This window comes from Bacillus rossius, chromosome 13, assembly GCF_032445375.1.
Source record: "Bacillus rossius redtenbacheri isolate Brsri chromosome 13, Brsri_v3, whole genome shotgun sequence".
Taxonomy (NCBI): domain Eukaryota; kingdom Metazoa; phylum Arthropoda; class Insecta; order Phasmatodea; family Bacillidae; genus Bacillus; species Bacillus rossius.
The window spans coordinates 31,701,648-31,715,317 of NC_086340.1; the positions used below are offsets into that span (position 1 = coordinate 31,701,648).

Genomic DNA, 13,670 nt, shown 5'->3' on the forward strand with positions numbered 1-13,670 from the left:
CAAGTTTAAATATATAAATGCCAGTGACCGCCCCAGATATGGTCTACTTGAAACTCTCTTAAAGGGAAGGCACTAGGCCAACGACACGAATTGGGAATCTCCACACTACGCAATGAAATGTTACTGAAATACTTAATTTATTTATAATATTTTTGGAACATTTTAAGGAGATTCCCAAACTGTAATTTTTGGTTTTAAATGTAACAGAAATATTAACGTAAAATTACAGACATTTGTGAATTCGTACATTTGCATGAAAACAACTGTAGCACTACAAAATAGAGTTAAGAGTAATACTGGGTTCAAATTCTTACCCGGGCATTTACACTTCGTGTTTTTCCGTTCCTCTAATAGCTTAAGTTATTTGTAGGGATCGGAAAAATTCGCGGGTTCAATGACCTGTAGGATAAACTCCATAGTTCTACGTACACTCGGTCAAATGTCACCCACTCATTGGTTGCTGTCTTGTGAGACGTCCCAACGTAGCTGCCTGTGATTCGATACTGCTTTGGTTGGGTGTTTCTCATTGGCTCAGAGTCATCCAGATGAGTTGTGAGCCAATAGCAGAGGCAGCACTGAGGTATAACTATTTGTATTTTTTCCTATCGCGAAATGAACTCGCGAATTTTTCCGGTCTCTAGTTATTTGTAAACTATTCCCTGAAAAGCTTTCCAGTATTAATTGCGTGCATAATAAGAATGATACAACAAAATTAAGTCTAATTATTGAATATGCAATTATCTTTTCTATGGTTGAAAAAAATTATGCTTGAAAGAAACGTCAATCAAAATATAAAATTATGTTCCAATTTTAGTAAGAAATAATCAGTATTATCTTAAAAAAAAAGTATTTAATAAGTACAAAAATATTCTTAGCCATATTTGGTACATATTTACATTATTTTTCTTATAGTTTTACAAAATATTTCTTGGCAACCGGTTTCCAAGGGAATCTTTTGTAAAAGTACAGAAAAATAAGTTTTTGTGTAAGTTTATATTTAGAGTTTATTAAAATGAAAATCCAGGGGGAGTAAAGCGAAATGAAGTATTGTGGGGTTGAACTCAACTAATATAGAATTAATTTTTGTTTTACAAGAAACTGTGGGAAACCTTTTTTACTAAACCAAACCTTTCTGTTCCCCTTCAGGAAAAGTTTTGTGTTCGCTTTTGATGGTAACCCTTGTTAGGAAAATTTTGTTTTACTAATTTCTTGTAGTGGTTTAAGGAAACTATTGACAAGTAAAAAAAGTAAATGAAAAATAAGTGTACACGTACATTTATTTGGGCATATTATTTGAAAATATTTTTTTAAGCAAACAGTTTAACAGTATAAATTTTATAAAATTTTTTTTTTTACTTATCAGACGCTCTTGTAGTTATAATGGAAATGTATAGCCTACATTATTTTATTTATTTTTAATTGAGCTGTTACAATGTTTTAGAAACTTTTACTGACAAAATTATTGTAAAACATCTAAACGTTTGGTAGTTTTATTCATTTTATTTCCAATTTTTGCGTATCTTTGCTACGGTTGAGTTTTTGTGTTTATAGGCAAAAATTTCGTTACATTTATTTTCAAATGGAAAAAATCTCCGCCTTAGGATGATGAATAAAGTTGTTTCTCACGTTTATGCCACTTTACTTGTAATCCTTGTTACATATAAACATACTTCCCAATGATGAACCACCAAATTTACGTAAACGGGAAATTATTTCATGCGCTCTAGATACAATTCACTCTACCGACATGTTCACTTTCCAGTCTGCTTACCCAGTCTCTGTGGAACTGCAGGAAGAAGCGATGTAGAAATATAGGAAACTTCGAAAACTCGGACTTCTTGTTCAGCCAAGCCAGGATGTTTTTGTCTCGAAGTGATTCCGAATGGATGAAAATTTCAGCGTCAATATCGGAGCCTAAAAAAATAAAAATAAAAGTTTTATATCAGAAATACGTTTTGGACACACCAAAGACGTATTGATAAGGGTTTACAAGAAATGCTTTCACACACTTCTATTACACTGTTTAAACAAAATAGTGCCTAAATACCTACTCATCTTACAATTATTCTTTTTGTACTTTTACAAACATTCCTTTGGTAACTAGTTACCAAGAAATATTTTTCAATCCTACAATAAAAATATATTATTTTTAATTTGTACAACAAATTCCTATAGTTGATTGTGCATCTATTATCGCACTTTCGAAAATTGGCGCTTAATTTTGAAATTTTTATTGTTTTATACAACCTAAAATTTAAACCATGAGGTAATCGAATATTCAAAAATGGTACTTTATTAAGTTTTATTATGCTTATAATGCTGTCCATGGAATGGTTTACAAATAACTTAAATATTGCAGTTACTGGGACAACAGAAAGCAAAAGTGCCCAGTCAGTGTTACTGTGAATATTTTTGTATCGAAACAGCCGGTTTCGTGTAAAGGCACTATTTTTTAAATATCTATAAAGCGTTTTACAGTTTAAAAAACGGCCACTGCAATTCAGTACCATTCAAACAATTAATTTTATTTAATTTATGTATCCACTAACTACGTATAGATTATTTCGAAATTTTTCTTTGAAGTGATGCATGTTTCGTTTTTGAATAGTTAATTTTAAAGTTAGTAAGATAGTCTCATTTACATGGGTTCAATAGAAATATGAATAAAATGATTATTCAAAGTCAAACGTTTCGTGTGATTACAAATTTTTCGCATGCCTTTTTTTTTTTTACATAAACAAATATATGCGATTGTTTCCTTTACTGTTAAAAACTTTTTTATCTATTTCGATTGAGGTGTTTACCTTATATTTTGTTTAATGTCTATATTATCCTATAGTAACTGAACTTCTCACGACCAAATAATTTTACATGAAGTTAAATGATTTTGTTAGGTTTTAAATTAAAATAGCTTTATATTCATGATATTTTATATTACTTATCAAAACGTTTGGCACAAAGAATTTCCATAAATATATATTAGAAATTACTTATAGGCTAATAAATGTTCTTTTATCCACGAGCATTGTTTTACATGTAACAAATAATAATTTTTATTACCTGATTCTCGGAAGTATGGTTGTCTCCAGGTGGATTCTTTCGCAGCTTTAGAGAGTTCTTCGATGAAGTCCCCGTGTTCTCCAGAAGCGACTTCTAACACTAAAACATGGTAGTTTGGTTAAGCACTAAGCGTCACACGTATGTTTTTTTAACATGACTAAATTCGCTATGGTGAAGGCGAAAAGACGGCAGAGAGGTCATCATCACCTTATGACGGGTTATTTGGTTCACCTCGTTATGAACAGTACCTATTATTAAGAACAATCGTGCATATTTAGCATTTAAAATGAGTACTCTTGTACGAAAATATACTAATATTTAAACATCTAATACATAAAACCTTATATTAATGCTTTAAAATCAATTCCAAACAAACACTTATCATTCCAATCAAGTAAATTCAAGTTTGGGTTCACACGTTGGTATGTTCTCTCTAAGTCTACAGAGAAAAATATATCTTTGAAATAAATTCTTAGTTTTATAATGGTAACAATCTTAAACCATAAAGTAAAGGTGAAAACCAACATATTAAACTTAGAGAGCACAAAAAAAATTCAATAATGAATAATTAGAATTAGAGCAAATAAATTGGATCACTCAATACCTAATAAAACTTAGCCAAAACGATTTTCAATTTATGAAACGCTGTATGTATTCTTTTTTTCTCATTCACAAGTCACATTTTAATCAAAAGTAAGTGACTACAATGTTTCCACAAATTTATTTTACTAACCAACATTTGAAAATTTTACCAACCAACATTAATAATTAATGCTATAAATTACATATAATATAATCTCAAACGTCAAAAAGATATATCGACTACAACTTTGCGATCTGGAATCATGGCACCAAAATAAAACATTCGATACCATTAACATGGACACGGACGTGTCAGGAACCCCAAGTTACTGAGTCAGCACAAACTTTTCAGCAACAGATACAACAAATAATTTCCCTGCAGACATCGGTAATGGCACCTATTGATGTTATGCAATATAACGTCGAAGACGATTTGCAACTTCCCCTAAAACCTAACGAAATCATTGGTAAGACAACTGACATTATTGTAAATGAAGCTCACGAGGTAAAATCAGAAGAATTTGCTTGGTAACTTTTGTTTCCATATACTATTTGTAACGTACACAGAGAGATTACTTTCAATACAGAATTTTAGGTTGTGATACTAGATTCCAACTAAATCAACACGGACTGATAAAATGATGGTGGGAATCAAGATAGAACAATTGAAGACACTCATCTGTATGTGAAAAATTTGAGAGTGTCTACGGCTTACTGGAGGACAACTTTAAATTAACTCCTTGCCGTAATCAGGTGTTTAGGGACACCGACTTATTTTGTAACTATTAGCTCAAATGACCTTAACTGGTTAAATCAACGGAAAGCTTTATTATTAGCTTATAATATACTGGATATAGATCCTAGCACTCTCAATATTTATGAAACACTATGTCTCATAGAAAAAATATTCAGTAATTTTAAGTCGACATATTATGATGAGAGTTAATGCATTGATGAAATATATTAAAAATAATACATGGAATAACATTTGGCGGAAAACTTAAATATCATTGGTGACCCAATGAATTCCAGAATCGTGGCAGTCCTCACCTTCATTAATAGTAGTTTGGATAGAAAATAATCCAGAGTTTAGTACAGAAGAAGGTATTTATCTGCTCGATAGTAACTGTTCCTGTAAAATGCCTACAGCAGAAGAATATCCAGAACGACATCAATTGTTAAATAAATGTCAAATCTATCGTCATACACATACTTGTACGAAAAATGACACTACATTAATATGTCGATTTAACTTTCCACGACAACAATGCTGTGAGACTCGCACAGTTTATCATTCTTCGGATGATTTTATTCGTAATGTTTACTTAAACGATGAAAGAAAGGTGCTTTGGTTAATAATTATCATCCATATCCATTGAACATAAGGAATGGCAATATGGATATTCATACATGCGGTTCAAACGAAGCAATTGCTTACTCTATTGCCAAGAACTTGTCAAAAGCAGAGCCCACCCGAGTAGACACAGGAATAGTGCAGCCAATAACAAATACAGCTTGAATAATCCGATATCTCACGCAAACTATTTAGGATTTGTGTGAAGATTTTTAATGAACGACAAGTATCAGCTGCTGAGTGTTCTTATCGTCTGTGTCAGACTTATGTACGTGACAGTTCGTGAAGTTGTGTGTTTCTTATTAATTAAAAACCAGAACAGCGGTATAGAGTGTTGCAATTTGACAAGACTGGGCACGCCACTCGATACTATAGCAACATATTTGAAAGGTATGAAAAACATCCTTTGGAACACACTGATTATAATTTCTCAAATATGAGTCTTACAGAGTTTCAGATGTTGTTCGAATCCTTCTATAAAAAAAGCAAACGATGATGCTTATGAATATCTATCTAAAATCCATCGTCAACTAATCACATTCAGAGATGTCAGCAAAATGACTGTAAGAAATGTTCCTGCAGTTGTAAGAGTTCCATACTTCATAGCAACATTTGTTACAGCTTGCTAATTCAATACATAACTTATTGGTCAGAAATTGAATTGCTAGAAGGGTTTGATAACGCAAAAGATTTTTTTTTTTTTTTTTTTTTTTTTTTTAGCTCGAGAAGATTATCTGAAAGCACTAAGCAAACATATGCAGCAACATCAAGATCGTGACCAACAGCAATATTGAAAACGCATTAAATCAAGTGCATGCTTTCATCAACCTGAACATATGAAGTCAGTTACACATTTATGGCGACTTTTCAAGGTGAATGAACTTAAACGAAACATGCGGCAAAAAAGAGAATATAGGTACATTTATTAATATTCTAAGCTATTTGAGTTGTGATGCATTATTTGACTGTTCGACAAAAAAATTATATTTAAATTTTATTTTTTAATTTTTAGTTCATTCAATGATAATTTTTTTTTAGTTTTTTAACTATAAGTTTTATATTTTAATTTTCCTTATATCAGAGGAAAAAAACTGTTTTAGAACATATTCAGCATATGTACACAGAATCGCCTGCCAATATTTGGATAGGACAAAATCGGAGACAGCAAGATTCGGATCACAGAGGACATCATTGTGTAAAAGGATGAAAATGTACAACAATACAACTATCGTGGAGGCAGAACAGTAAATTAAAGTACAAATAGCAAGGGAAGATCTATTTAAGTTCCATAACTGAGAGTATATATGTCAGGAGTGGTGTAAGTATGTAAAATTTGCGTGTAAGCATGAACAGGGCATATTATAATAAACCATGCCTAAATTTGGGTGCCTCGGAACACAAACTGAGAAAACCACGTTAAACAGACAAGAAAATATATACTGGATAAATGATAAGCTAAGTAATTCAGGAGGCAAGCAAATGTTGACTGGCCAGCATAGAATAGGAGCATAAGTCAATCAGGAAGCTTCTTTTGCGCGCCTGAGGAACAAAATGTGGGGAAAAGTCCAAAAAAAAACTTCAGCATGAGGATTCCCTGCAGATAACAAAATAGAATGTCTTTGGAATCCAAAAACCTAGAGTATATTGATTTAAAACATGGACTTTCCCAGTCTCAATGGTTTCTAAATGGTAAACCAAATGTTTTTCAACAAGTGCATCTTGATAATAATCACTAAATGGTAACAGTTCCTTTTTGCCAAACTGGAATATCATGATTACTAATTGCTAGGCCCACGGTGATAAAGTAGCCATATTATTCTTATACCACCGGATACGTCTTAAGAGGTAAACGTGGTGGACGTTGCTGTGGGAATATGTGTTTCTAGAGGTACTCTCACTCATTCACTCCGACAAAACTTCTTGTCAATTAGTGATGTCATAATTCATACGATTACTTTTTTTTTGTTTATATTCCACCCCAACTACGATTACATGAAGAGCATTAAACTCTGTCAAAACAGTAAAGTAATATTTTCTCATTTATTTGTCAGGCATAACATGGGGTCTCAAGAGGCCGAGATATCAAGAAAGAGACGCCATCTTCATTTCAAGAGTCTTTACGCTACAACTAGTTGTTATTTATTTTCAAATATTTGACTTCTTTTAACAATTGGCCACTATGTAATTAACTAGAATGCAGAAGTTATTTACGTTTAGTATTCACGACCACTGAAATACTTAATATCACCAGTAGACAGTAAGTTATGGATTGTAAAATGCGCCTAATGTGACATGTCTTAAAGTGGAAAAGAAAATATTAAAATTTAAAAAATGTTAACACATTAAAACCATTCAAACCAAAATCGTGTTTTATGGTTTCTATCCCTCTCCGTCTCTCTCTCTCTCTTAATGAGCAACATATCTGGAAGGCACGCGGGTAAGTGCTGAAGTGGACTCACTGAAGTCTGCTGGACTGTGGTACTGCGGGCAGTCCAGCCCCAGCGAGCCGAGGTAGGGAACGATGTTGTCGCTGGAGCCCTGGTAGACGCAGCGGCCCTCGGCGATGACGTACACGTGGTCGAACATGCCGAGCGTCTTGGCGCACGGCTGGTGGATGGTGCACACGATGGTGCGACCTCCCCTGGCCAGAGTCTTCAGCACCGATACCACCTGCACCGTCGACGAGCTGTCCAGGCCGCTGAGGAGCACACAGGGTCACGCGTGATTATAAGACCAACAATAGTGAGAGGATGTAACGACATTATCTATTCTAAGGATACAACGAAGTACCGTTCCAAACTTCGATGGTACAGGACTTTGCAGAACATGTGTGGTCATGCATCGGTATGAGACCAACAATGGTAAGAAGATATCACAATATATCTATTCTAAGGATATTAAGAAGTTCAGATTCCAAGTAGAATGATAAGATCCCTGCAGAATGCACAAGGTCACCCATGAGTAAAATACCAAAAATATTAAGAGGATGCAACGATATATCGATTCCGAATATAAAACGAATTACCGATTTCTAGTGGGATGGTCCAGAACCTTGCACAATATGCAAAGTCAAGCATGAGTATAAAAACCAACTATATTAAAGAGGATATCACGATGTGTCAATTCCAAGTATATAATGATTAGAGACCTGCAAAATTCGCGGTTTCGATGGCCTTCAGGATAGACTGCACATTCTCCTGTACACTGGGAAAATAGCGCAAGTTCATTGGTTGTTGACTTGTAAGTCGTCTCAACTGGTTTGTCTGTGATTCAATCCTTCTTTGCTTGAGGGTTTATAATTGGTTGAGATTCGCAAGATGATCAGTAAGCCAATAGCAAAATTATTTAAGAGGTATATGTGTTTGAATTCTAGCCTATCACCGAATGAATCCGCGAATTTTGCAGGTCTCTAATAATGATTTACCAATTCCAAGTGGGTTGGTCCATAATTGTCCCTAACGCACGCGATGTCACGCATGGGTATAAGACCAACAACATTAAGAAGTTACAACGATATATCGATTCTAAATATACACTATATATCGATTCCAAGCATGCTTGCTCCTGCAATGATGGAAGCTGCTACACTCCTGAGGTTTTCACGGCCTCATTAACAGACAGGTCATTAGAGACATAAATACTCAAATGCGCACAGACAGGAGTATTAGGAAAGGATTCACTGATGTTATGTGCTAACGAACCATACCAACGTTTGCCTTTGATGTCGGGATAAAATGAAAGCACTGGAACCAAAATTACTGTAATTCGAGTTTAATGTTTTAACACTGCGCCACTCTGCTTCATTCCATTTCTGCGTGATTTTGTGTTCGTTTACAATTACTTTCCGAAGCATGAAGGTGAATGATAACACAACAGCCCAGTCCTTAACCCATTTAAGGAATTTTTCAAAAATTTTTAACAGTTAAATTTATCAAATAATGAGTCAAACTCTTACTAAAATAGAAGCAATATGTGTTATAGTGAGCTAACCATCTTACTTAATCACATCTGACGTTAACTCTATAACGCACTGTACTTTCTACAGAGAAGAGTCTTGTCACACACACTTGGCACTGTTTGGAAGAGTTTATTTTTGACGTGAAAATGTCTAGTCGCTCGTTACAGTGATAGTCGGTCAAACTTTCTTGTGTGAAAAAATACCGTCAGATTTGAATCGCTAAAAACTACGAGACTTAGAATGCGTCAGCAATGGTTGAGCCCACGCCAGATAGATCGTGTGTGCATATGTATGTCGTGCAGTATTTGTTTTGTCTGAGACATCATCGTACTCATGTAGACGCATGCGCGTGATTGTTAGGAATTAGCTTTCAGTAGAGTTTAAAATTGGTGTAGCGTGGAAACGCGTTTAGTTAGGACGTTGATTTGGATGTCATTGTGAAGAGCTTGCGGAGCACTACTAGGACACAAAATGAAACAATAAAAATATTTGCTGGAATATAAGTGAAAATAAAGTATTTAATTAAAAATTATAATATAATTGAAGAATTCGTCTCATAAGACTCGTCAATACGCTAAAATGATATAAAACGCAAATCAGAGAAAACATCACGTCGAAAGGATTCCAAAAAGTTTTAAAATTTCAGTGCCAAGCAAACAGTTACGGCAGCGTGGAAAAGGAAATGAAATATATATATATATATATATATATATATATATATATATATATCAATGTGTCAAGGATGGTTCAGCCCAAAAATGGGTAGATCATATCTGTACCACTCTGTGTAACCATTGTATGAAATAGATTGATAAATCAATTACATATTTTTACTAATCTCATGTGTTTTTATCCTGACGTTTTTATAAAAAAATCTACGGTACGGACCCGACCTGTGATTTTCTCTGGTTTTAAGTAGATTTTGAAGAAATGCTATTTATTGTACCCGTTACCTAACGCTTGCGCCTACACTGGTACGATGACGAAATAGGTTTTAAATAGGGTCAGAATCAAAATAATGTCATAATTTCCGTACCATGTACACAGTTAAATCATTTATTATTTATTATATATAATTATTATCTGTTATATAATTTCCGTACCATGTACACAGTTCAGTTAAATCATTTTTGATTTATTATATATGATTATTATCTATTAGGAACACAATCTTTAATCAATTATTAAATTAAATCTAAAACTTTTTGAAAATATTTTTCATACCATCAGCCACTGCTGAATGGGGTGGAATAAACATGATTTTAGTGACAAAAAATATTTCATAACTTCCTTAGTAGGCACAATATAAAATCCGTTAAAATTGTTATAAACCTTATTAATATTATCTCGAACTATTGACTGAAACTATTTTTGAAACAATCAACCATTTCTGCTAACGGGTGAATGAAGAGGGGCTCAAATACAAAAATAAATTTATAATTTTTGTTTAGCAAATCATTACTGCATGTGGAAAAAAAACAATGGTTTAAAAAATGAAATTATTGCAATCAAAATTGTTATAATTTAATGTAAAAATCATAACTTTTATTTAAAACCTTTTGTTGAAACAATTTTGTAAGAAACAAACTATTACCTTAAAAAACAGGGTTAAAAATTTAACAAACTTCAAAACTTCCTTAGAATAATATTCCTTCAAATTGATTTAAAACCCTCTTAAAATTGTCTTAAACCTAGGTCCAAAGAAAATTTTTTACGTCCACGTATTATTGTAATGTATGGAAAATAGTGTCGGAAGGGAAAGGAAATGGTGTATCTACCTTAGTAGGCATAATATTAAATTCGTTCTAAGCTATTAAATGCGGATGCATTGAGTTCAAAACATTCAAAATATTTTCGCTACATCAAATATGAAAACATCCTTAATCGATAATTTTAGAATATTGGAAAGCATATAGGGTTTTATAAGTTTTTAACACGTTTCAGAATTTTATAGAAGTTTTCAAAACATTTCCAGAAGAAATAGGTACTTCGAAATCTACTTACGCTTGAAGGTTTTGGTGAAAGGGATTTTTTATGAAACTTTAATTGGTAGTGCAAGGTCATTAACGAAGGAAACAACACGAAAGGTATTCAAGGGAATTTTGAAAGAAGTAGGCAATAACGTTTGATAAAAAAACATCCACGCAATATGAATTATGTGATTTCGATAAATAATGGGAAACCGAAATCAAGATGGCTTACTGAGGTCCTTCCAAATGCGTGTCATTATTTTTTAGCATCATGCAGTATCACTCGTGCTTTTTGTTGAGTTCAACTCAAAGTATCAAATAATGGTAAAGCTACAGTCACAATAACTCATACAGTTAAATTAATTTTTAGGATTTCATGGTCATAGTTATCAGTTTCCTTGTGATTTGAGGAAAATTTCTAAAACTCTCCCAAAAATCCAGATAACACATTATATAAAATTACATCCCATTTGGATTAAATAAATTAAAGGATACTGAATTTTTGAAATTGAGTTTATAAATAACTTCATAAAACAATGATCAACAATGGAGTTGTAAGCAGAATGACTTTTTGTATCGATTTAATGTATTATTTAAAGTATATACAGAAATGTAGCCTAATAACGAAGAAAAAATATACTGGCTCTCACTGACTTCATACAAGTTGGATTCAGTGATCTTAAATTTTAAATTAAATCAATGGTTGGAATATGTATAAGAAGATAGGGATTGGATGTGTGCAAAATCTGCCATGTTAATAATTTCAGTAGTCAAAATAAGGAAAATCACCCACTCCTCTTTCCCATGTGGATGCCAAATCACTTATGATTATAATGAAGTACATGCAACCTTTTTGACTTGAATACGTCTTTAAAATTGCTTTCATAGTGGGAGGCAATTCAAAAAACGAATGTTAACAAAATCGGGGGTTTCAGTTTGGTGTTGCAGCAACTGGATAGCTAAAGTATCTAAGAATTCGTTACGCTAAGTGAGGACTGTGATGCATCGCGCGCGGTGGAGGGGGAAGCGCCGCCATTTTGATGTCATTTTGCTGCGATTCGATATTTCCATTTAGTATAACTTTTGACTCGGAGAAGCTACGACGTTTGTTTGAGTTTCAATTGTCAGCTCTCATCAAAATCTATCGATTGCATGTATAAAAAATTAGTGTAAAACAGATACAGTGAATATATATGGTGTTAAAATAAAAACATATATAATCAAAAATAAATATAGTCGGCCTATACGCGACTTCTTAGTGTTCAATCATGATTATAACATGCATAAAATATCGTATTTTATATTCAGTATAGAAAATATTACCTATTACGTACACATTCACGTACAACACACGGCCGTGTCCATGACACAGGCACACATTTTTTTCATGGCTGATGTGCTGTAAAACAATTAATTCAACAATTCTCACGTCATGATGACATTTTTACGATTGTTCTTAGCGAGTTCCTCCAACCATATTCAACATAATTCCAGCATTAGCATTTATACATTTGTACAGCGCCAGCATATTTTGCTAGCCAGAGTGACGTAATATTTATAACAGATACTACTACATAGACGTATACTTTATGGGTTGGACTTGGAGTGACGCGCTAGCTATCGCAACTGCGGAAATACATGAGCGCCTACAACTCACGCAACCCGACGCGCAGTTCTGCTGGGAAGGTGGACGGCGAGGTTTCCTTTCTCTAGAACGTCTCAACCGTTTGCAGTGTGGATTTGATTGGACATTTACTCTCTCTTTTCAATGCACGATTTACGCTACTAACACTGTCCTCGGCGTGCTCTGTTGCCAACTACACACCACAGAGCAAACAATTTCTAGACAGAAATTTGTAATGTAATGAAAATCTTTTATTTTATCTGAAATATTACTTTTTTTATTAAATTCAGAATGAAAATTTTAAATATGGGGTTTTCTGTTGTATTTTGACTTATATGGAAGGTAGTGTTAATTTTTTATTTCTAATGAATTGTAATAGAAAGACACTATCATGGTTTTAACTAGATTCAAAAGGGTTATTATGCAATTTGTAACGAATAAAATTGCCAAAAAACTAATGACTCACTTCATCCAAACATATTTTTTTTTTCTTTCAAAAATGTTTTCTGACTAGATTATTCACCGATGCAACAAAAATTCAAACGTTTCGCCGATAACTGATAGCAGTTATTCGTATACTATGCTCACAAGTCCTAAAAAATAATTTGAAATAGTTTATCATAGAACGTTTGTTGTAACGGTCTGCATAATTCCCTGCTACACAGTTCATTCAGGTTCAATTTCCAGCCAACGCAATGTGTTTTTGCTATTCCCGCTTAGAATTACGTTTGACCAAAGAAAACAAAAAAATAAATTAAACATTTTTGTAGAGGTATTATTTTTGCTAAAAGTCATTGGTCTCATTATTTTATGACCATGATGTCAGCATGTTAATCATTAATTCATTTGGTATTTTTTAAAACAACAAGTTTGTTCTTCAATTAGTTTGCGTTGGCTGAATATCCCGTTAAATATTTTATGTATGTAAAGTCAGACATTTTGTGACAATTATTAAACATAATCTATACATAAGGTATTTATTTAAGGCACCTGTATAAAAAATTATAAACTAGGTTAAGGTATATACGCATCGTTAACTTTGCGTCCATTACAAAAGGATGAAGAGAGAAACGGCGAGGTATAGCGCTGCACCGGTGAAGGAGACGAAAGTAACACGAGAAA

General features: G+C 33.2%; 1 protein-coding gene across 2 annotated transcripts in view; it reads right to left on the reverse strand.

Annotated features, from left to right (window-relative positions):
• Positions 1–13,670, reverse strand: part of LOC134538430 (ATP-binding cassette sub-family G member 1-like) — a 270,817-nt gene that overhangs the window by 41,088 nt on the left and 216,059 nt on the right. For both annotated transcript variants that reach the window (XM_063379754.1, XM_063379753.1), the window contains exons 6-8: positions 7,456–7,694; positions 3,061–3,159; positions 1,772–1,914 (exon numbers count right to left, since the gene is read on the reverse strand). In XM_063379754.1, the coding sequence (XP_063235824.1) occupies positions 1,772–1,914; positions 3,061–3,159; positions 7,456–7,694 (481 nt within the window). The remainder of the gene's footprint in view (positions 1–1,771; positions 1,915–3,060; positions 3,160–7,455; positions 7,695–13,670) is intronic.